The sequence below is a fragment of the Thunnus thynnus genome, chromosome 7, assembly GCF_963924715.1.
Source record: "Thunnus thynnus chromosome 7, fThuThy2.1, whole genome shotgun sequence".
Lineage (NCBI taxonomy): Eukaryota > Metazoa > Chordata > Actinopteri > Scombriformes > Scombridae > Thunnus > Thunnus thynnus.
The window spans coordinates 24,121,383-24,145,852 of NC_089523.1; the positions used below are offsets into that span (position 1 = coordinate 24,121,383).

Consider the following 24,470-nt stretch of genomic DNA (forward strand, 5'->3'; position numbering starts at 1 on the left):
CTTGATTCTTGTGTGTTATCAGATCAGCTACATAAACAATGTAAAGTATGATTTTTATACATGTTCGGCTTTGTTTCTTATTGATTTTTCTGTATCATACAATGGCACCAGTACAAGCTCATTTGATTATAATATATATTTAAACATTTGCTTATATTTAGCTTTGTATGCCATGAGAGTAGAAAAGATAAGTTAAAAATGTCATAAAATGGACTTTCAATTTGAAATACCAGACATGTATAGTATATAATAGTTTAGGGTTAGGGTTAGGGTCTACCACCCTAAATAAAGCAAATATATGGATAAAAGTATCGCCAGCTTGCATCAGCATGGTTAGGCCTACAGAGAATGGAAAAGAGAAAAAAAGTCTCTCCAAACTTTTTTAACCCAGGGTAAATGTTCAGTCAGCTCAGGCAGCTTACAGGGATTTAACTCCACTATTGAACCTCACTGCCTGATTTCTGACTATAGCTATTGTGTCCCCGCAGTGCGCCTGCCATGCTGACTCCAGTGTCTGGTTCCTCCTCTGTCTCTGTCACATCCTCTGATAAATACGCTGTCTTCAAGCAGCTGTCTGTGGATCAGCCTGCAGAGCCCACACCCCCCGCCTCAGGTACCTTCTATACCTCACACAGGGTGTACGGGATGTTAGGAACTTTGTCTGCTCTCAGGAAAATGGGTAAACTTTGGCAAAAAAAGATTCACATTTATTTCATACATTAAATCTGCTCTCAGCGAAGTAGGTTTGGGAGGGAAAAAATATGCTCCTCAGACGTTTAAACCAACACAGTAACAAAGAGAATGACTCACCTCCCACTCCTTCTAGCTAGAGAGCTGGCAAGGATTGATTGAAAGCAGAAAGCGACACCATCACCTCAGACGTCTCATCACTCAAATGGGTTTCGGCACATTTTACCACGACACAGCTGAGGAACAACTACTGCTCCTCAGATTCTGAAATATTGTTCATCCAACTAATACAGAATTTTTTATTACCTCAAAAATAATATTGACCCCTGAAGGTTACCTCCTGCAACTTTAAACCGGATAAACTATATCCAAAGCAGCTTAAATGAGAGCGCCTTCAGTATTAGAGGAAATGTTTTTACTACTTTATAAAGCGTGTTTTGCCCTTGAACAATACATACAGTGCATTACCAAACTATATTAAGGTAATACCTGCCTCTGTGTTACAGGTGATGGATTTTTACCCCTTGTTCTTCTTTTATGTTTTTTTCAATCCAGATATTGGAGACAAATACAGTGTGTTCAGACAACTTGAGCAACCTGCTGACAAAAAACCAGTCGGTAAGAAACTCAGCGATCTCTCCTCAAACACACTCGCGTTCATATACATGTTAGCAGATCCCATCATTCTTTTCACCATCTTTGTTCCCGAGCCAAATCCCCTTTGGCCTCTTTGCCAAATGACAAAGAGGGCTCTGAGATGGTCCCTGCAAGCAACAGATGGCTAGAGGACAATAGAGACCTTCAAGAACAATATCACATTCTCTTTAAACAAAGCCTGGTTGCAATTTGTAGGGAGGAGAGTGAGATTCCTACCGATTAAACATTGTATTATAACTCGGGTAAAGCTGTCAGGTCGCTACAGAGCTGTATTACCATTTGTGCCATGTTTACACTGAATCTTGTTTTGCAAGCCTGCAGTGTTGATACCAGTGTGTTTCCCGTCCCTGTTTCATTAGAACAGTTTTCGATGGGGACGGCTCTTACAACTCCAGTAAGTCATGCTTTGCGGTGACCTTTCCTTGGCATTGTCAGGCTCCATCTCGGATGAGCCCATTAGTTATCTTTTTTCCACCATACACCAGCAGTGTGAACAGATTCTCTATTTCAGTCCACGCATATATTATACCACAGTGTATTCTGACTTTTTTCTGTGTGCTTTATACAAACGTCATGTTGCTCAAAGACAAAAGGATTCTGTTACTGCTGCTGAAGTTTTTAAAGCATACTGAATATGGAGTTTTCTCGATGCAAAAAATACCCATCTTAACTAGTAATTTCACTTACTATTGAATCTTAAAATCTATTTTTCTTCGTACAAAAATATAAAACAACTTTCAGTATGTAATCTGTGCTAGTTGAGGCAGTCACTACAATTTAAAATTGTTGCTACTGATCTTGAAAGTGCACCATATCCCATATTCTGACACATCTTGTTGAACTTATCCAATATGCAAAGATTAGTTGATTAATCGATTAGTTGATTGGCAGAAAAATGTCCAAATTCTCTGATTACAGTTTCTCAAATGTGAATATTTTCTGCTTTATTCACCATTTTCGGACATTTTATAGATCAAACAACTTAGTGATTAATCGAGAAAATAACTGACATATTAATCGATAATGGAAATAATTGTAAATCATTACCCTTCAGGGGTAAAAATTGATATAATTATTATGTTTTGCTTTTGCAGCCTATTTGAAGTGAAATCTGTCCTCTCTAAACCATTCTGACGTCTCAGTAACTTTCCTGTTGTAGCAGGTCCCAGAAGAAAAAAATCTTTTTTTATATATTATAAAGCTATACATTAGTTATATATTATAAAGTATTGACTAGCTTTATGTGTCCAGTATTTACCTGGACACATAAAGCTAGTCAAATGTGACCTAAATGTAATTTTCATAGTTGTAGATCTACTGTATTTTCCTTATTCTGTTTGCTTAAAGATACACTTGACACTTCTAAAAATGAAAACCAGAAACGCTGGAGCAGCACTGGAGGCCTCTATTACTTCACTGGCACTTAGAAGTAGAAGAATTTTCAGACATTAAGAGACAAAATATCTTGTTAAGATGGATATTTCTTTGCATAATGGCATATTATTCATATTCTGCTCCAGTTTGAACTGCTCATTGCATGGTAGTGGGGATGTATGCCTCTTTTAGATGATGTAGCTTTGTTTGTGCAGTGATGTGTGCTGTTCTCTGCAGTCCAAGGAGCACAGTTAATCAGAAAACTGCAAGTTTACCATGAACATTCACAACGCGACACAGTCATAACTAATCCACTCGCTTCCTTTCTTGTAGGATTGTACAATGACATGAGTCATGGCTGAGGAATTCTTTTTGTCCGTATCCCATTATGTCTTATCTGCCATGATATTTAAAAATATATATATATCTTAAATTGTTCTCTTTGGTTCGCAGGGGAAGGATTTGCAGATTTCAAGTCTGTCAGCGCTGATGATGGCTTCACAGACTTTAAAACCGCCGACAGCGTCTCTCCATTAGACCCATCAGAACAAGCCAAGATCTTTCAGCCTGCTTTCCCTTCTGCTTTCCCCAACTCTCAGTCTTTACAACAATTACCACAACAGCAGCAACAGCCAGCAGTATCTCTCTCTCAGCCCAAAAACCCTCTCAACATGGCAGACCTGGACCTTTTCTCTTCTATAGCTCCCTCTGTTCCTGCCCCCGCTGAGACAAAACCTAGCACCTTCCCCTCTGTGTCTGTGCCCCCTTCTCTAGTCCTCTTACCAGGTGGAGCTAAGCCCCCAGGGGGAGGGGCTGATGACTTTGGTGACTTTGCCCTCTTTGGCTCCTCTTCTGATGCCGCTCCAGCTTCAGCAGCAGGAGGAGCTGTGGCAGCGCCGCAGGACGACTTTGCTGACTTCATGGCGTTCGGCAGTTCTGGTGGGGAGCCTAAATGCGAGAGCAGCGCGGGGGTCCAAGGCGAGACCTCCACTCAGCAGCGACCTCAGCAGAGCTCAGACAAATATGACGTGTTTAAACAGCTGTCTCTGGAGGGAGGCCTGGCCTATGATGACACCAAGGAGAGCGGCGGAGGCTCCTTCTCTTCTCTCAAGAGCGACACGGACGACTTTGCCGACTTCCAGTCCTCAAAGTTCTGCACAGCGCTCGGTGCCTCAGAAAAGACCCTGGTGGACAAGGTGGCCGCTTTCAAACAGGCCAAGGAGGACTCCGCCTCCGTCAAGTCCCTCGACCTCCCGTCCATCGGGGGGAGCAGTGTGGGAAAAGACGACTCAGAGGATGCACTGTCAGTGCAGCTGGACATGAAGCTCTCGGACATGGGCGGAGACCTGAAGCACGTGATGTCGGACAGCTCTCTGGACTTGCCGGGTCTCTCGGCCCACCAGCCCCCCGCTACAGGTGAGGAACTAGTGCGTTTGCTCTGGTGAGGCCCTGTCCGGTCACACACACTAGTAATTCCAAGGCCAGCAGTGGCCTCTCCTCGTCAGTGCCCACCAAACTCGGGATCAAAGGGCAAGTCATAATTGAATTGAATATGTTTAAATACTCAAGACAGACAGAACACTACATGACTTTAATATGAGATTAGATGCGTCATATCATTCATTCTACATTTCATCAAGCATCTCAAGATATTTATTTATTTATTCATTCATTTATTTATTTATATATTTATTTATATATTTAAACCTTTAGTTCCTTCCTTCTTTCTTTCTTTCCACATTGCCCTCCCTCCCTCTCTGCTTATTTCATTGTAATGACAGAAAGGTCCTGGCCCATATCTCTATTTATTTTCAAATGATGAGTGCCTGGTTTAATGTGTTGGCAGTCATAGTTCATAGACGAGGTCCCCGGCTGGTGTCTGTGTGACTCGGATAAGCTTCCTGTTAGTTGTGTCTACACTGCAGTGGCAGACATCGCAGTGTACGTTTTGTCTCCATGGGCCGGACTCTGTGTGTGTGTTTGTGTGTGTGTGTGTGTGTGTGTGTGTGTGTGCGCGTGTGTGTGTGTGTTGCTGACATATCGAGCGACACAAACAGAAAGGTTGAACTGAATACTGTCAAGTACAGGAAGGCGTAACGGTGACTTTGTTTATTATTAATCTTTGTTTATTCTAATCACAGCTTTGGCACAATAGGCCGCAGTTTACTAGTGGCATTATCTGTAAACTATCATTCACCTTTTTAACTGTTGACATTTGGTTTGTGCTGAATAAACCAAATCATATAATTTTGATTAGCTGAAAACGATGAATAAGACATTTTAGCATGCAACAGTGAATCGTGTCACAGACAGAGTCGAGATGTGAGGCACATTACAGCTGGATGCAGTGCAGTTTTCAGATCAGTGTTTGGATGTGAGTGTTTGCGTCTTTATGTCTGTCGGTTATTGTAATACCCTGCAGTATTTTCAGCCTAGCCATGCAGTATTATTTGGATCAAATAGCCCTCTAGTTATGAGATATTTCCATGATAGCGTGTCGGCTTTTTATCCCCTACCTCACGTCCATGAAAGTGGAGTTAAAGTTTACCTAAAAACAAGACTCACCTGTTGTCGGGTCCTTTTATTAAAAGTAAATCGACCCATTTCCGTAACAATCAGGTGACGTCCACGTCAGCGCTCCCTCTCCTCCTCTCCAGTGCTCATCATTTTTTCATCGAGCATCTCACCTTCCACGTCATGGTTCACGTTTCACAGCAGTCATTCACAAGACCATTCATAAGTGTAACACGACGCGTGTAATTGTTGTCTGGTGAAAGCGTTGCAACTTAGACTTTTGTGATTTTCTTTTTTTTTTTTAAAGTACAACAAGTTGACGAGGTCTTCACCTGACAACAGTAACAACATATCAGTTAATTATCAGTTGAACAAATGGTCACACGTATACCATCATATCATTTCATCCAAGGAACTGATAACTGCTTTTTTTTTTTTTTTGACTAGAAGAAATCATAAATGTAAACATCCTCATTGCCTTATTTCAGTTTCTGTACAACGGCCGAGTTCTGGTTTAACCCAAACAGGCCCCTCTGTATTGAGAAAGTAAGACGATGTGTTCAAACAACAGTTCATGGAGCTGCAGCAAAACAGTTAGGCTACCACTGATCGGGCAAAGACGTTGCCCAGTATAACATCAATACATTCCCAAGAAGCTTTTATGCTACTGTAACGGCTGCTCCACATTTCCCTTTCACCCCTTATTTATCCGATGTTCCTGTTCTCGGAGAGCTGTAGGACGAACCTGTTCTTAAAAGTGTAGCAGGCCGAGCAGTTTGAGCACCTCACCATGCTTTGCACTGTGTTTCTGGACATGTACGTACTTCACGTAATCTTAAAGAGACAGTATTTCTTTTGTGAGGTTCCTTTTGAGTCTGGAGCACAAAAGGAATCAGTTTTGGTTTTTTTGTTTTTTTTTTCATTTTCACCGTTATCTGTGATAGCATGAATTCATCATGTGTGGCTCTACAGTCCGGATCTCTGAGAACATAATGAAGTTAGTATTACCCTTCCTGCCTTGCTTTTTGCTGCAGTGTGCCTGCCTTTTCAATTTGTGAAATTGACAAGAACATAATACAAGATACCATTTTATGCATAACAGTATTACAAGTTGTTTTTATTGAAGGAAAAATGTATACATACAGATTTAATAGTGTATTTTTATTACAGGAATATGAGCTCTTATTTTGAGACTAGAAAGACTCCTTGATCTTGTTGTGATTTGCCAACTATGTAAATTAAATGTAGCCTTCAGTATTTAGTAAGTAAGTAATGTTCACCAAAATAGTTTAGGTTAACATTCCAAGCTAAACATTGTTGTCTTGGGTAATAATGATGTGCTATTATTTAGGAGATCATAAGAGTTTGTGCACATTAGCCTGCTTTGACAAACAATCACTGTAGCAAGAGAAAAAGGATACTGTCTCTTTAAATCTGTTTTTTTTGCATCTGTGATTGGATGTAATTAAGGCCCTTTCTGGGGTGTCAGGTGTAAGGATGGCCCTCTTTGTTTTCTGTAACCCTTTGAGTGCTTGAACAAGATCATGTTTACATGCAGATTAATCAGATGTTGTGATCTCATCCGCTTATTTTTGCTGTCAGAATAAACACCAGGACTTAATCTTAATTCATAATTGACTAAATACATAAATACGGCTTCATTTGTGGCTATTAACGCCTCACTGGTCCTTAAAGTGCAGTTTATACGCATCTTCTCAAACAAGCATTGATTTTGGGACACTCTACCAATTTCCCCCACAGGTCCTCAAAGGGTTAATGCTTCCTGCCTTGAGCTTGTTCTTTGAATTATCTTTTCAACCAGGCTTTTCAAGTGTTCTGTATTCAAATCTTTTCCAAAAAAAAAAAAAAAAAACAACCTGTTGCTTTTACATCCTAATAGTTAAACAAATTTGTCATCTCCTCAGAATTACTGATTTTAGTCTGTGAATGTGCCTTCTCATTCTGGTTTCTGCTTCTATATCCTCAGATTATCTTTGTTTTACCTTTTCGCTGTTTGTTTTCTTCCTTTTTTCCTGACTCTGCATGCCCTTGTATTCTAAATGACTGAAATCTAATTTTACAAGTGTTAGTTTGACAAACCTCTTGTAATGATAGAGCTCTTTCACAGTACTTTGTGACCTTTCTCTCTTTCTCTCTACTCATGTTGTCGTAATAAATATTACTGTTGGTATTGCTGAAATGCGTACCGTCTTATTTCCTCCTTTCCTTTCTTGAGAGGCCATAAAATAATCTAATGACACACGGCCTCCAGCGCTAGATCCTTGTCAATTTCACAAATTGCTTTTTGTGTCAGAAGGTTCTGCTACGCAAAATAGGAAGGTTTCAGCAAGGTCGTTTTGTGTGCTTGTGAGTGTGTGAGAGAAATTGAGAGGTAGACCTGAATACTGAGACAAATGTGTGCAAGCTGTATAAAGCTCTGTCAGATAGTATTAGACATGATGAAATTGATCACCAACTGTGTTCTGTCAGCACAACACAGATTAAAAAAAAAACAGAACAGATGTAGTGACAGGAAAGATCTTTTATTGATGTTGGTAGAACGCCTGTCATGAGACGAAATCCTTGTTGCCTTCGGTATAAAGAGATGTCCAATTATTGTAAGGAAAGCTGTTTGCCACCAATGAGAAAAACTAGTATTATCACACAGCAGCAGTAGAACAATTGTCTGCTATTAGATGATAGCAGTAATCTCCTTCTCATAAACATCAACACAAATGTATAACAATTCGTTTGGCATGTGTGAGATCATTTATTAAAGATAATTCCCAAAAATGTGAGTTGGAGGAATGATTACTCCAATATCACATTGGTCGCAACAACACAAATTAGTCAGTTGCTAGTATAATTACAATGCAGCTGCCATTATAAATGTGTTGAATAATGACACGTGTGATTGCCAGTGTATTGCAGAACTTCTTTTCCCATCGTTCAAGTACAAAATATAGTGATAGGGGTCCTTTACGATATGTCTGATCTCATACTTGCCACAACTGACAATGCAGCATAAATGATGCTACACAGGATGCCACTAAAGTTACAGAGTCGAATTACAAAAAAATATATTTTCTCACTTATATAGTAATATCTAGCCAAGCAGATAGTTTTTGTTTTATTTGTCAAGAATTTGAGGTATCTGTGAGATCACGGCCTCCACTCCAGTACATTGGATGAGAATGGAATTTCATTTGGGATGCTCACAGGATTTAGAAATGGCATTTCAAAAACTAACATAAATATGTTTCCAAAAACTATTTTCAGGTTACTATAGATAATCCAAGGTCATCTGTTTTCATACAAACTATTTCTTCCAACGGAAAGTGTTATCTGTGGAAAATCCTGAGTAACCATATTGGGTTGGAATATAATAAACATTATCATTGTTATCATTAGAAGAAACGAGAGATCACTTGAACTGTAGATAGGTGACAAAGTGATAATTTGACAGAAATTTTAGGCCCTCATGCAGACTCATTAATCTACCAACTATCATGACAGCATATGTGCTATTCCTAGGAACCACTGGTATGTCTGTGTTGTCATTACAGAAGGAGACGACATGAAATTTGACCCATTTGGGACATCGGCCCTCAGCACCCTGGCCAGCTATGACTGGTCAGACCGGGAGGAAAGTCTTCCCGGTGAGGTCAGAAAGCCACAGGGCTTGGAAGGGGCAGCCCCTCCATCTTTAGTCCCGACACAGAGGAAGGAGCTGACCTTTGGCAGCACTGAAAACATCACAAGCAGCTCTGTAACAAAGATCACCACCTCCTTCCCCGCCGAGGATGCCTCATCCGCAGATGACAAGTTTGAAGCCTTCGCTGACTTTGGCTCTGGTGACCAAGGCCGTGCTGATGACGAAGACGACTTTGGGGACTTTGCAAGTACTGTTTCTGAGAAGTCTGACTCACCCGCCGCCACTGCGGAGGCGGGCTCTGAGGGCAACCAAAGTGAAGCCCCTGATGAGTTTGGTGCCTTCCAGGGAGACAAGCCAAAGTTTGGCAAGTCTGACTTCCTCAAAGCCAGTGCTCAGCCCAAAGTCAAGTCCAGTGAGGAGATGATAAAGAACGAACTGGCAACCTTTGACTTGTCTGTTCAAGGTGAGTCAACTCATGTGACTTCAATTCTGCCAATTGTGTTAAACTCTTTATTATTTTATTGCTAAATTGATTCATTTTGTCCAGAAAATATGAGAAAAGAGTGAAAAATCCATATCACAATTTCAAAGAACCCAACCCACGTTGCTGGTTTTGTCTGACGAAAAGTCGAAAGATGCTCAAGTTAAAATATTACTAAACTTAAAAAAAACAGCAAGTCTTTAAATCTGAGAAGCTGTAACCAGCAAATGTTTGACATTTTTGCTTAGTAAATTACATAAACCATGAATTGATAACCAGAATTGTTGTAGCTGACTGACTGATTAACCGACTTATTGTTTCAGCTCTAAATATCTAAATAGCAACCAAACATGACATGTTGTTAAATTTAAAAACATAACAGCACAGCAACACTAACCCTCGGAGCATCTTTGTCCACCCCACCCCTCATACCAGGCCCATCAGATCTGCAATAAAGCTGTGAGACATTAGATGGCAGTGTTGAGATGACAGCCCGCTCTAATGGCAGTGACTAGTGAGATGGATTAGCAGAGGCCAGCAAATCCATGAGCAGAAATTAACCATATCCACTTAAAGGCTGTTCATTTTTTAACCGCTGTTTGCTGGTGTTATGTTCCACGAATAATTTATTAGCGTTTCCTGCACTGTGATAAAAGCCCATTTACCCCATAGATTTATCTCCCACTGTTGGATTTAATTTGTGTAAAGAGGAGGGCTTTACTTACTCTTCTTTGCCCAGTGGAACAGTAATCTGATCATAGTGGGGCTTTTTGGTTATGTGGGGGGTAGGAGAGGAGCTACGATGCATGTGTCTGTGGGTGGTGGAGGAGTTGGGTTGGGGGGGGGGGGGGGGGGTAAATTACCTGTGTCTGGGCAACCCTCACTCACACATGCACTAACTGCCAGCCCCACTGGAATAGTCTGGGTTTAGCATGTGTTTGTGCCCATGTTTGTTGTGGTACCCTGCCAGGATTTGTCCGTCTATGAGCCCCTATGAATAATTCATACCTGCATATTTGTGCCTCTGTTTTGTTCGTAATTATTGTTTGTCACAAATTAAGTATTTACTCATGCCGTTCTTGTCCTGGAGGAATTAACCAAAACAGAATGGAAGTATAATGATTGCAAACAAACAGGTGCATATCTCAAAATGAGTCATCGCTATTGGGTTGCTGAAATAAAAAAAAGTTTGTGTTTTTTGGTTTTCCCTAACATTATCCATCTTCCTCCTCTCTCCTGTCTTTGCCTCAGGCTCACATAAACGCAGTCACAGTTTGGGCGAGAAGGAGATCGGGCGTTCCCCCCCATCTCCAGCTCCAGAGCAGCCCTTCAGAGACCGATCCAGCACCTTGAGCGAGAAGCCCGCCCTGCCTGTCATCAGGGACAAGTACAAGGACCTGACTGGGGAGGTGGAGGTGAGGCGGTCCCGGCGCGGCTAACTGCACCCCATGTCATTAATGACCAGATTTCAGCACAGCACTCAGGACCGTTAAAAGCTGCTACTCCTCACACTGCTACTTATTCTGTTCTGCTTTGCCTTTGTGTTCATTTGAGATAATTCTGTGTTGTGTTGTTCCAGGAGAGCGAGCGCTACGCATACGAGTGGCAGAGGTGTCTGGAAAGTGCTCTGGAGGTTTGTATTTGTTTGTGTCCTGTGTCTGACCCTGTCCCATAGCAAGACTTTATTGTGAGAGTGGCTGTACACATGGAGTAGATTATTAAAGATAACCAGAAGGCACAGATTTTATTTTCAACCCACTGTTAAACCGAAGGACCTTTTTCTTATCATGTAGGTTTTGGATATACTTGTTTGTTGACCCCTGATTTATATTGGAAAGAACACTTTATCTTTGTTATTTGCATAGTTGCAAGTTCCCAGAAGTGAATCTTAGCAAATAAGAATGGGCAGCTGTGTCTTGGTCCAATTGGTCTATTTCTTTATTTTGTTAGCAAGGCATCTCACAAAAACACCAACATAAGACATTACACTCTCTGGCAGAAGTTATACATATGACAAAAATGTTGGTATAATAATGATGATTATGATGAGCAAAAACATCGCTAATGCTGGCTGCTCTCTTCCCACCTGCAGGTAATCACCAAAGCCAACAACACCCTGAATGGCATCAGCAGCTCCTCTGTCTGCACTGAGGTCATCCAGTCTGCTCAGGGCATGGAGTACCTGCTGGGTGAGGAATCACACACACACACACACCCACACAATACACAAGCCAGGACTTACTGCGTAGTGCGTACGAGAGCCTGTTAAAGAACCCTGCGTGTGACTTTACACCCTCTGAAGGACAGAGAGGACAAGATTAAAACGAGCTCTGGTGCGATGGCTTATCACTGCCTGGTCTGACAAGGTCCCACTCCCATATTGTGTTTTTCTGCTTTTAATGAGCTGTGAGTAGCAAACATGTCACAGTGAGTGACAAAAAAAAAAAACAGTGCAAAAACAGCAACTAAATATGTTTTTATGATGTTTGTGCTTGTGTGTTTTTGTTTTTTTTTTTTTTTTTTCATCTGTCAGGTGTGGTGGAAGTGTATCGCGTCACAAGGCGTGTGGAGCTGGGCATCAAAGCGACAGCTGTGTGCTCTGAGAAGCTGCAGCAGCTGCTGAAGGACATTAGCCGCGTGTGGAACAACCTTATGGGCTTCATGTCGCTAGCCAAGCTCGCGGTGAGAGAACAGACAGATATAAAGCAACCAAACACTCAAAAAATACACAAATTTATGTAAGCAGCTGCTTTCTTTTATCACCAAGACATGTTTATACTCTCCAAGTGCAGGTACACAAATACACATGATAATAGAGCTTTGTATATCAATTAACAATAAAAAGGCTGCCAATAACGTAATGAAATGATAGTGAATCCAGTGTGGTCGGTCCATTAGGTCCAGATCAATGATCTATTGATTTGGATGCAATGTATCTGTAGCATTTTTGGTTCACTGGTGTTCGGATCAACAACAATGACAAGGACTGCATAGGTTTTATTCATCCAGCTGTCTGTAAGTCTCTGTAAACAGCATTACAGAGGATGAGGACTGTCCTCTTCCTCAGAGACAGCAGAGGAGGAATATTGTTTTTCAGAGGAAGAAGATAAAACTGACAGTTTGTCAAAGAGGGAGAAAGAAATAAAATGGAAGCACACGTTTAATTGAAGCATAGCAGGTTGCATTATTTCTTCAAAGATGAAAGATGTATATTCGGATATTGTTTGTTTTTCCTCCATATAGCCCAAGTCAAACAAAGTCTTTATAAAAAGATGATGATGCTTGAAGATGTTTACTGTAAGCAGACTTGTTTGCATTGCTGTTATTATAAGAATAGAAATGACTCCATTCACCCTGTGGCAGAAAGTAAAATTTGTTTGTGTGTGTTTTTTTGTGCTTGTTTGTGTGTGTGTCTGCTCGTGCAGCCTGATGAAAGCTCCCTAGATTTCTCCTCCTGTATTCTGAGGCACGGCATCAAGAATGCCAAGGAGTTGGCTTGCGGGGTGTGTCTACTCAATGTCGACGCTCGCAGCAAGGTTTGTGTACACACACACACACACACACACACACACACGTACACACTCAGTGTAACTGTTAGTGGATACATTTTTTCAAAAATGTTGTGTTCATCCATAGCGGATAACAACTGACATTTCTTTGACTTTGAAACATTTTGCAGAACAAAGAAGAAAGCTCTTTTGGACGTCTGTTTAAACGAGTATGAGACAGTGAACTGTCAACCAAATCTCATTCCACTCTTTCCCACTGGGGTCCTCAGGGGGGCTATTCTCCTCTTACTGACAAGCCCGGCGGGGGGCCAAAGTGACAGGATTCACTTCTCTCCACTTCTCCTCTTGCACAAGCGAACAGCGATTGTCTGCTTCCAACACATACTGTTACAGGCAGAAAGCATCAGCCATTATCACACTTTTTACAGGTGGATCAGTCGGCTGTTCACTAAGCTCTGCCCTCCTTAGTTACTGTTGCTATGCCCGTCAAGCTTTCTGTTCTCCCACCGCAGTTTATTATGATAACAGTGGCGGATTGAACAGTCAATTCTGAGTCATTTTTGAAACATTGGGTCATTGATGTCAGACACAGATCAATAAAAGCAGGCTTCTCAATTCTGGTCGGCAGTGTTGTTGGCCGAAATTACTGTTGCTGGCAGATTTAATCTGTTTTAGCTATAAAATTGAACTAATAAACTAATATTAACTACGTAAGTTGGTTGAAAAGGTTGATTCTGGTGCTGACTTCGGTGGCTGCATATGTGAAATCTTGCAAAAAGACTGAGTCAAAAGCTGCATTTCCCAGGTTAAAAGTCAGCATCCTCACTAGTTAATGATACATATAAGAAACATGTAAATAAAGAAACAGCAATGTTTTTGTATTGCAGGATAGAGCTAGTTGGTCCTGTAAGCATCATAAGGAAAAATATAAGATTACCCTGTTATTTTGCTGCTAAGCTTTCATACTTTTTCAAACAGTATGAACACTTCCACACATCCAATAAGGAGCAGGACAGAGTCGGCAGTGTTAGCCTAAACTCTGATACTGTCCAGAACCAGGTTCCTAACGTTACTTACAACTTACTCACTAACTAACGTTACATAAGATATTCGGCCAGACAATGCTAGAGCAGATAAACACAAGCTTAAGTGCATTCATTACATGTTTACACTTAAACTATTCAGATTTTGGAAAGGATAGAAGAATAGACCACCTCACATCATTTATATGCCAAGTATCACTCTTACTAAAAAGCTTGACAGATCTGCCATGCCTGGTTTGCTAAGCAGTGATTGGACAATCGCAGGTTGAGGGAGGGGTTTAGTGAATAATCACAGCTAGCCCCCTAGCTGTTTTACTGAAGGATGACTAAAAACAGTGTCTAAAGATAATAGACTTTGCTCTTGAAATAACTAAGTGAGAGAAGAGAATTGTCACTTTGGCACCTCAGGGTGAGTTTTTGCACTCTGGGATTGGTTCTTCAAGGTCAAAAAGGTCGCTACTTTGTCTTGGAAGGGTTTCATTTTCTATTCTGTCGCCTCTATCTCGAGGTAACAGCTCACCTCGCCACTTTCAGCTAACAACCATCGGTGCTCTCTGATAACTGTTCGGTTATTCACTTTGACTGGGGCACTATGTGCAGAATGTCCACCTCCTTGCCTACGATAGCTGTGATTTTCATCGACGTGGGCCATTAATGGTATTCTTGGACCCTGTGGTTTAGAGGGCAGGATGGTGGCGCTGATTGTTCCTTGTGTTCCCTCTGTTGCTCAGCCAGAGCCAGATGGATGGTTCAGGCAAGATATGGCTGACAGAGAGGCATCTAGGCCGCGAGCAGATGTGGCTTACACATTAGTCATAAGCAGGGAGTACAGCTGATAATAGACCTGCACACACAAACACACTCTGTCTCTCACCTCTCACTCGTGTGCATAAAGCCAGGCTAGAAAATTAATGCAGTTTTATTTTGTCTCTGTGCCACTAGCATGAGATTAATAACCCATCTTTTAATTACATTTTTGGCAGAGCCACACTGGTAAGAATGCATAATAGGGAAGTGGAGAATAGCATCCCCTCAGAGTATAATGAAGTGAAAGAGCAGCTTTGGCTGCAGCAGACAGCACTGATTGTTGCATTGTCCTTTAGTGAAGAGGTACTTATTTATTTTTTAACCAAAGGTGCAGAAGGGTGGAGATGTTGATGTGGCATCAAAGAAATGTGAAAAATGCTCGACAACAAACAAGCTTAATGGCTCCCAGTTAATTCATGCCATGAATTTTAATCTCCCAAATGATTCTTAAAAATGTTTACCCCATTTTTCTGACACAAACAAATAATTATATTGTCAGATTCAGCCAGAGTCTCACCTTGTCACCGCAGGACCAATAATTCTGACATGCGGCGGTTTTGTCATCATTTTCTTCTTGCTTTTCGGGTCTGGAGGCAGGGATAGGCAACCAGCAGCAGCTTCATCTCATCTCAGTTTGTCACTCAAAGGAAGTAGCAGTTCAAAGTTTTATCACAAGTGATACTTTTCAGCTAATGATGCTCCAGCGCTTCTGCTAAATGATAAATGCTAATTTGGGCAATTACAGGGAGAAGCACTGGAAAGGATTTTAAGTTGAATAATTTAGCATTTCTGGCTGTTTATATTAGTGCAGGTTTCTGAAGTGCCTCAAGGATTTGGATTGATTATTAAGGCTGTGTAGCTTTTACTCATGGAAGTATGACAGCAGTGCTAAAATGAACTTCAGGTCCAAACTTTGTCAGGTTTTTTTTTTTTTTCTGTTTGTTCCCATCTGCTCAAAATTTCAGTTTATAAATCTGTTGTTTGGTTGCCCAACTCTGTCACAGCCTGCTTCAATGTGGCTCAAGTTACCAGGGTTCCTACACAGCTAATAAAGTCAGGGAAATATATATTGGATATATGTACATTTTGGACTATACCAGACCTTAAAAAGTTTGGAAATTGACAAAATGTCTACGTGGAAAAGAACACTACACAAATCTTTGTAAATTTTATGTTTATTTATCCCTGTAAAGAATATTTCTTAGCTGTAAACAGTGGTGATTTAACTGTGATAGCTATACTGATCTGTTTCTGTCTGCATCTGCTGCTCTCACTGACTGAGTCAATAAATTCAGATCAATTCAAGAAGAAATCTCATGAATTCTGAGATAGAAAATGTGTAGGAGCCCTGGGGGGTAATAACTTGAATTCTTTCATATTTTCATCCACAAACCTTCACAAGGAAAAATGGGAGTTCTCTACTGGTGACAGCAACTCAACTAAATGTTGGCTCGTTTCTCGTTCTCTGCACACTTCTCTTTGCTTTTGGCATCGCATGAATATGCTGCATCATGCTGACTCTTCTTGTGCTTACAGGCATTGACTAAAGACAATGACAGGAAGTTAAGGGTAATTATCCCTCATTTATTTTGAACTCTTATGAAGATATTTGAAATGATAGAAAAGCAGACTTAGGATAGATTTTAATATGATCTAATCAGGTAGCACCTCTGTATGAATCATGTCTCCTTAAAGACACCTACAAAGGTCAGGTGAATTAGTAGAGTCACAGTTTTATCTGACCAGCTCTGCCTGACTTGAAAGCATGAACTTGTTTCAAAGTGGAGTTACCAGTGGTTGCCTGGCTAAAAAGGCCTAAGAATATACAGCATCTGTGTGATGACTGATGCTGCTAAAACAGACTAAATTACCCTACATTCACTGATTTACAGGTGAAGTCTAAGAGAACTTGCGTAAGAGTGCGAAAAGGTGAAAGGAAAAGTGGAGGTGAGAGAAGGAAAGGCTCTGCAGTGAGAGGAGGAGGTATATTACAGTACGTCTTTGTGTGACCACCCTTTCATTTAGCATCCTCTCTCTCCAACATCACCAGTTTTGGCAGTCCTAAGTGCAGGTTTGAGTAAACAAGTAGGCCAGGGCACAAAAGAGCTTCGAGAGGAATCACTCAGCCCGTGAAATGTGAGCGTGTGAGAAAAAGCGTGGAAACATTCAGTTTGCGTGAGAGAGCCCTTCATCCGGCGGAGCGTCTGTGCTGCAGACTGCATTCGGGCAGGTGGAGATTACATTTGACTTAATGGTGTGTTGTGGTGGGGGGGGTGGAGGGTGGAGGGGGGGTTTGTATGCAGTTGTTGCTTTCTGCATGCGTCTCCGCTCTCCTCCTGTGTGGGAGGCTATGATTCACTGCACATGACTCATTCCTCTCTCTCTCCTCCAGCTCCGGCTCCAGTATTTCACCAGGGATGCAAACTCTTAAACTGCACATCACACACATTAGCATCTCCTGATCGCACACGCAGCGCTACAGCTGGGCCCAGTGAAAACTCAAAACTCTCGTCACAGCGCTCAAGTGTTTTTCCGAACAGCTACAGTGTATTCAGATGCTGTATGTGGAGAGTCACTGATGCACAAAAGCAAATTAGATTTCGGAGCAGCTGTAAACATTTTTTGCCTCTGTGGAGATTCATGTCGCCCTTTTGTCTCGAACTAAATGAACTGATCAATATTCTCTACAACAAATGCCAACAAGTTCCATAACCTTTCCCCTCGTGAAGCTATCGCTCTTGCGGTCGCGGTTTAAACTTCCTCACAGGACTTTGGTCAACTTAAAACTGAGGTCATCAAAATCTTCTGACTTGGACCTTAATCCTGTGTTTTTTAAAAAAGAAAACATTACACAAAAGGTGAAATTTGATAAATAAGTTTGACAGATAAAGTCAAAATAGATGAAATGACAGTAACTGCTGGCCATCGATGCCATCATGACCTCAACTGTTTATGCTGAAAAGGCCAAAGACACTTTTCACTACTGTCATGATGTACAAATGGATATTTACTCATCTACATTCAACAGCTGGCAGCTTTTTTGAGATTTGTTTTGTAGAATCATTTTGCACTGTCCGCCACTATTGTGAAAATACTTGTTTGGATTGATTGATTGATTTTTTTTTTCCCCTTACTTGCCTTTTAAATTAGCCTTCATGGCATCACCTGCTCAGACATACAGCTTCAAGACGATGCAGTTGATTTCCAGCATGACGCCTGTCTATTCAGATTAAAACACAGGAATCTTGATGCAGGAGACAAATTAAGTCAGATTGTGGAATACATCTCATTTTGTTTGGTAGAGATTCGTAATGAAACACTAAACCGGCGCTTTTATAGCTGCGACTCTGCTGCTAGAACATACAGATCTGTGGAAATAAAAGCAAATACAGTATGTGAAGCGACGCCTCACACTGTATTATACCTTTGCCACGTTTGAGGTGTCTCTTTTGTGCACCTCTCGCCGTCATGTGGTGTACATTCATTTATTCCACCGCAATCATAGAAATATCAACAAGCCTGTCTCGCCTCCACAAGTCGCTCATGCAGCTTAAATGTGTCACAGCATGGAGGGTCCACGTGCTTTGAATTCAGACATGACAGCATCCTTCCGTCAAAAATCAGTCACTTACTGGTTTGCCTTCAGATTAATATAGTCTCTGTTAACAAGGATTTAGATGTGATCAATAAAACACCAAGTGTTTGATCTGATTGTCATGATTCTGTAAGATCTTGAGGGTCACTTCTGTAGATTGAGAAGCGTGTTTATACTGAATAGATTTTCTTTTTCTTTTTCTTTCCCTGTGCGAGTACTTCAAATACAATTATATGCAGGCCATTTTAAACTGAGAAAGCTAAATCTTTTCTAGCAGGTATTGAATGCCTGCTCCACCCATGCGTATTCAAATCCTTTTTATTGCCAGAGGTTGCTTTTCTCAGGAGTAATTTGGCAGGAATGTACAACGGGGTCACGTACATAAAAGCTGGACCACAGCGCAGCTCTTAAATCAAGATGTGAATCATGCTGTACGTGAACATTGGGGTCCATTTTTATTATTTAACCCCAAACTTCAGAATGCAGAACGCAAATTAGATATATTCATGGAAATAAGGAGGCCGATCAATCATTAGCTGTGTGTTAGTCGCAGTATCTTACAGTTCAGCAGTAGTACAGAGTGGAGGGATAAGATAGTTTTTTCTCCATTTGTTGTCCACACCCTGTATACTCCTCTTCCTCCCCAGATGTGCGTACTGTCTCTGCGGTTCAGCTCTCTCATATTTCAACCTTTCACTCTGACAGGCGTTCAACTCGGAGACGGACAACTTCAAGCTGCTGTACGGCGGCCACCAGTACCACGCCAGCTGTGCCAATTTCTGGATTAACTGTGTGGAGCCTAAACCCCCGGGCCTCATACTGCCTGACCTGCTCTGAGCTTTTGGCTGCGGCTGCGGCTGCCATGGCAACGGGGAAGGGGCTAATCAACATCAGATAGGTGGAGCGACCGGACGACTCATACTGCACAGGCTCTCACCTTGGGCTGAGAGCGAGAGAACAATATTTAAAGTCAGCGAATCCCTCTGTATTTATTAGTTTTTGTATTCTGAAAAGCTCCTGTCATAATTCTGTCATTCGGGCCGTGTTCATGCGCTGATTTCGTAGTTTATTCAAATTTAAAGCCTTTCTCTATATATTTATCATCAGAGGTATTATTGTTACCATTTTGATCCTCCTGATTAATTACCTAAAACATATAGGTCAGCTGTACAGGTCATATTTAAATCTATTACTAATGATGCTTTTAAGAAGTGATTTTCACTGCAGAAAAAAAATCAACATTGTGACATAATCACTTGTCAGTGACTGGTATTTAAATTATTTGGAGTGCAATATTATTCACAACACTGGCAGAGGAAGTCTGTAAACATCTTAAGTTTTTAATGTCACTTGTTGCTTTGCTTCTGTTCGAGAGGAATTTCATTCATGATTCCCTTTTGTTCCTACTCAACCTGAGCTGTTGAATCATAAGCCTATTGTTGTACTTGAATTAACGTCTGTTTGATCAAACTGTTATGGTTTTAATATCTTCATGAAATTCTTTCACACTCAAACCATCACTTCTGGGCTGGAAGGCAGGTGTTTACCTTTTTATGAATTGTGTTGAAACAACTGCTTTGAATGTCTTGCACTGTTTGAGAGGAGATTTCAGCAGCTCCTGGGGTATTTAAAATGTGTATTTTATAGGAAAATAGTTGTTATTTTGGGGACTTGAAGGGAAACTTGTGTTTTTCTGTCTTGGTGTTGTGTGCAACTAAAGCTGAAAGACTGGAAGAAGTTGACTGTGATTCTGAACTAAAATTGCAGCAGCACTTTTTATATATTACAGTGTTGTGCTGTTGCATAATTAAAACATACTGTAATGTGAATGTGATGTAAATAAATGAATATGCATACAGTTTATTTCAAGTGTCACAGATTATTAAATTGATCATTGATTAATTTAAATTTTAACAAGATACGATGTTATTTAATGAACAGAGGCACTGGTAGGTGGACTTTGGAGAGAACCAGGCTAGACATTTCCTTCTGTTTCTAGTCTTTATGCTAAGCTAAGCTAACCAGCTGTTGGCTGTAGATGTATTACCAGACAGATATGAAAGCGGTATCTGTCTTCTCATTTAACTCTCAGCAAGACAGTGATAAAGTATTTCCTAAAATATCAAACTATTCCTTTAACACGCTTAAAATCAGAAGTATTCTTTTTGTGTTATAAAATGTATTACTGTCATTTTTCTGGATTGTTTCACTCTGAATTTCTATGAAGAAGCTTCGTAATCAGACATTTAATTCACATGGCCTTTGATCTTCTTCTGCCTGCTCTCCAATAGAGCTTCCTCTTCCAAATGTATGAAGCATACATTTTCCTCCTGTCATTTTACTCAATAATGTACTTCCTCTCAGGCCAGAGAGGCCTCATCTCCATCACTTTGCCACAAAATGGAATAAATTCTCCTTCGACAAGCCTGCCAGGCCATAGCTGGCAGTTGAGCTCAGCCAATCAAATGAGATGTCGGGGGGGGGGGGGGGGGGCTCGGGGAAACGAATCTCATTATTGTCCTCACACTTGTGTTCAGGTGTGTTCTCCAACATCCATTTTATCTCTCGCCGTCCCCTAATTCATTTCCTGCAGAAAATGAATTCCTCTCCTCTCACGGTGAACACCAGGATTACAGAAAATTACAAACGCTGAAATCAATTACTGAATAAGGCTGTGTAATTTGAAATGCAGACCGACTCTCTCCTTCCGTCCCTCTTCCTGTGCCTGTCAGCCTGTCATCTTCACGCCTATTGTCTGTGATGCTGCACTGAAATGATCACTGTGGGAGAGGAGAGAGATTGAAATGATACTGTGCTGTACTGACTGCTGTTGTTTGGTATTTCAAGGCCATAGTCAATCTCATTATTGACTAAAAACAGTGCAGAAGCACAGAAAGTTCAACTGATTGCCTTCACCCTGGTGAAAAGAGTTGCTTCCAGCTTTACTTTCTGCTGGCAACATTTATCCACAAGCTCAAAAAAAAAGCCAAAGCAGCTTTTAAAGAGTTTACAAGATTAAATTGTGATGATAGAAGAAGAATAGCCTGACAAAGTCCCATCTTAAGTGGATTTAGAGAAACCAGACCAACACTGGAATTTTGAGGCTGATGCTGGTGGTTAGAGTCTAAAAAAATCTGATAACAATTCATCAGCTGATATTTCTTCTTCAACAGACACATAACATCATCAAACAATTTTGGTAATAAGCCCTTAAATATAATAATTAAATGATTGTGATCAAGACGTCCTCAGCAGCAGGTTTACGGTTAAAAAATATACTTTGGAATTTCTGTGCTGTATTTCTTGTTAGCTATTGGCCAACATACATACACTCCAATACTGGTATATTTGTAATAAGCTACAAAACTGGCTGATAATATTGGCTATATGAATGTATTGATCAGACTTAACTCAATATTATAGCCCAACAGATATGTCATATGTGAGGCTGATACTAATATCAATATTGAAGAATGATATTGTCCATGTATGTACACTGTTTCTAAATGGCCTCAAGCATATCTTTGGCCTCTCTGTATTGCAATTTCTATATTGTTGTTTACTGACATACTCTGGCACCCATATACACTCTGTTGCCAGTTGGTCATGTACACTTATCTAAAACTAAGGCAGTCTAATACAACAGTCCTGCAACAAATCCTACCTTCACAAAAGGATATTATGTACTGATTTGATTTAAACAGTTTTAAAGAGGTTGATCCAGATTCATTTCAGGGGCTGTAACCAGTGTTGTTGAAGTTTACTGTGTTACCTATATATCCAGAGGGGTTTCTTATATTTAAGTCTACCATCATTGAGATTAATGTGTGGGGAAAATATTAGAATTACCTCTCAGTACAACGCAATACAGTTCAACAGCACCACATACTACAGCCTCCAAAATGACCATAAGTTGAGGACTGTTTCGACAAAAAAAAACTGAATATTTTGAGAGTAGAGTTATTCCAAAAAAGGAAAATGGAGAGAACAATGCCTCGGCCCTTTTTTGAGTAATTCTACTGTCAGTGAATCTCCTGGTCTCTGAACATTATAACTTTCATGAAGATAAGGTTTATTGCAGGGCTGTTGTATTAGCTTAAGGTAGGCGCACCTAATAAATCGACATTTGAGTGTATCTGTGATAAAATAAAATAAGCAGATAATGTTGATATGTTGATATAGAAACAGCCATTCTCTCGTTCATAGAAGCCACTCCACCATTACTTAAAACAAAGCACTGAAAGGCGACACTTAAATAGATTTATGATGCGTCAATTTCACCATTAATGACCTGGACACAAATATTAGTCATTTGCACTGTTGAGATGTTCAGCACAAACTGAATATAGCTCTCTGGCTCGCAGCCTCAGTGTCCGTCCTATCAATCAGTTCAGACAGTTGAGGCTTTAAAGGCAACGGACAGATGAGTCAGTGTTACAGCACAGAGACGACACAGTCGCACTCATTCAGCCGCTCACTGAGGAAGAATGACTTGTTTCACTACCGGCTCAAATTGTATTAGCCAAGGTCTCCCATCACGCTTCAGATAACCCCTCGGTCTGACTGTGAGACTGTTTTCTCTCGGTTACTCTCATCCTTTATGTAAACTTATAGATGCTTTATATTACTGGCTCATGCCTACTTTCTCACTACCTTTACATGAAGCGCCAAAAACATTTAAAAGCTGCCTGCTGGGACTTTTATTAAGGTTTCCAAGTGTTGCTGGCATCCATATAAGCAGCACTCTCCATGTGTTTTTCCATTTATGTTTACAACTATTTTGATACACAGCCTAAAAAATACATACTTTGAATCACATCCAACAGTTAAAGCATGCGTTGCCATGTAACTAAATCAGGTTGTCAAATTATACCATAACGAGGGTGGCGAGCCTGAATTTGAAGCAGCAGTGAAAGCCGCATGTTTATATTAATAACTGGCCTTGTATTGTGGCCTTGTTTAAATGGAAATGCTGGATTTACAACTATTGATACAGGGAGACGAGCTGTAGCTCATGCTGATTATAGTGAATTATTAAAAGCTGTATAATTTGAAGCCCAGAGAAGCCATTATTCAGTAAATCACTGCAGCATCAGCAGATGTTCATATTTGCTTTGTGCAGTTGAAATAAAACCTGCATAGTAGAAACACGAGTGCTAAGATGATTCCTCGGTTAATGCTTCTCAAATTGCCCCCCAAGGAGGCATATAGGCATCACAGAGGGCCGTAACCAAGCAAAAATTTGAGGTTGAAGAGCTGAATCTGATTTGGGAACAATATACAAACAATGTTTTCACGCTAGCAAGGCTCTTAATGTTCAGGTTAGCAAGATTCATGCTGATTGCAAACTTAATAACCAAGTTTTTGGTCATTTGGGGGCAACATTAAATTGTGAGCACAACACTGACATACTATCACTTTTTAAGCTGATATGTTGAACAAAGAGTTGCTTCTTTACACATCCAGCAGATACAGAGCAACACTATCATTCATTTGGATTTGTGTTTCTGTCAACCTGATGAATCTAAGACTAATCTTCACTCTCTTTTTAGCTCTGTTTTTGGTCTCTTCCAACTCCTGGGGGAAATATCTGACTCTTTAGCTGCTAAATGCTCCACCAGCTGCTCACTAACTGTGTCTGTTTGCTGCTGTGTCAGGGTTTTTGGAGATTTTTTGCTGAAAACAGCTGCCTGCTGGATTCGAAACAACACAATGAAAGCGGTAAGAGGGAACCATATCAGTGAGGTTTGTAGGGCGGAAAACCAAAACAACGAGCTGAAAGACGCTAAAACACACTGATAATTCTCTGTGGGTTCATCACTATGAGTGGTATTTCATATTATCTGTTGTTATTAATAAAAATGTAAGTGTTAAGTACAAGGTGAACAGATTTTTGACGGGGATAAAAAAAGAAAAAAATTGGTGATTCACATCATGTTGTCAAATCCAAAGTAAAGAAAATATGTACTTCTGTATCTAGAGCTCAGGTTCATGGTCAGTGTAGTGGAGGAACCTTGCATTTATTATTTCTAAAAACTTGCATCATGATAATGTTATTTCAATGAAGCAATGTTCCATTTGGCCAATATTGTTAATGGTTAATGAAAATGACATTGTTTTACAGGACTATGTGTTTTAAAGGAGG

General features: G+C 40.5%; 1 protein-coding gene across 5 annotated transcripts in view; it reads left to right on the forward strand.

The window, feature by feature from the left end:
• The window catches only part of synrg (synergin, gamma), a 36,067-nt gene extending 15,879 nt beyond the window's left edge, over positions 1–20,188 (forward strand). For 3 of the 5 annotated variants that reach the window (XM_067595092.1, XM_067595094.1, XM_067595095.1), the window contains 12 exons: positions 489–613; positions 1,246–1,308; positions 3,175–4,137; positions 8,802–9,353; positions 10,623–10,786; positions 10,951–11,004; positions 11,464–11,560; positions 11,905–12,053; positions 12,797–12,907; positions 13,051–13,089; positions 16,267–16,299; positions 19,031–20,188. In XM_067595092.1, coding sequence (XP_067451193.1) covers positions 489–613; positions 1,246–1,308; positions 3,175–4,137; positions 8,802–9,353; positions 10,623–10,786; positions 10,951–11,004; positions 11,464–11,560; positions 11,905–12,053; positions 12,797–12,907; positions 13,051–13,089; positions 16,267–16,299; positions 19,031–19,162 — 2,482 coding nt within the window. In that variant the 3' untranslated portion in view covers positions 19,163–20,188. The remainder of the gene's footprint in view (positions 1–488; positions 614–1,245; positions 1,309–3,174; positions 4,138–8,801; positions 9,354–10,622; positions 10,787–10,950; positions 11,005–11,463; positions 11,561–11,904; positions 12,054–12,796; positions 12,908–13,050; positions 13,090–16,266; positions 16,300–19,030) is intronic. The other 2 variants (XM_067595093.1, XM_067595096.1) reach the window with 1 other exon arrangement.
• Positions 20,189–24,470: the final 4,282 nt, after the last annotated feature.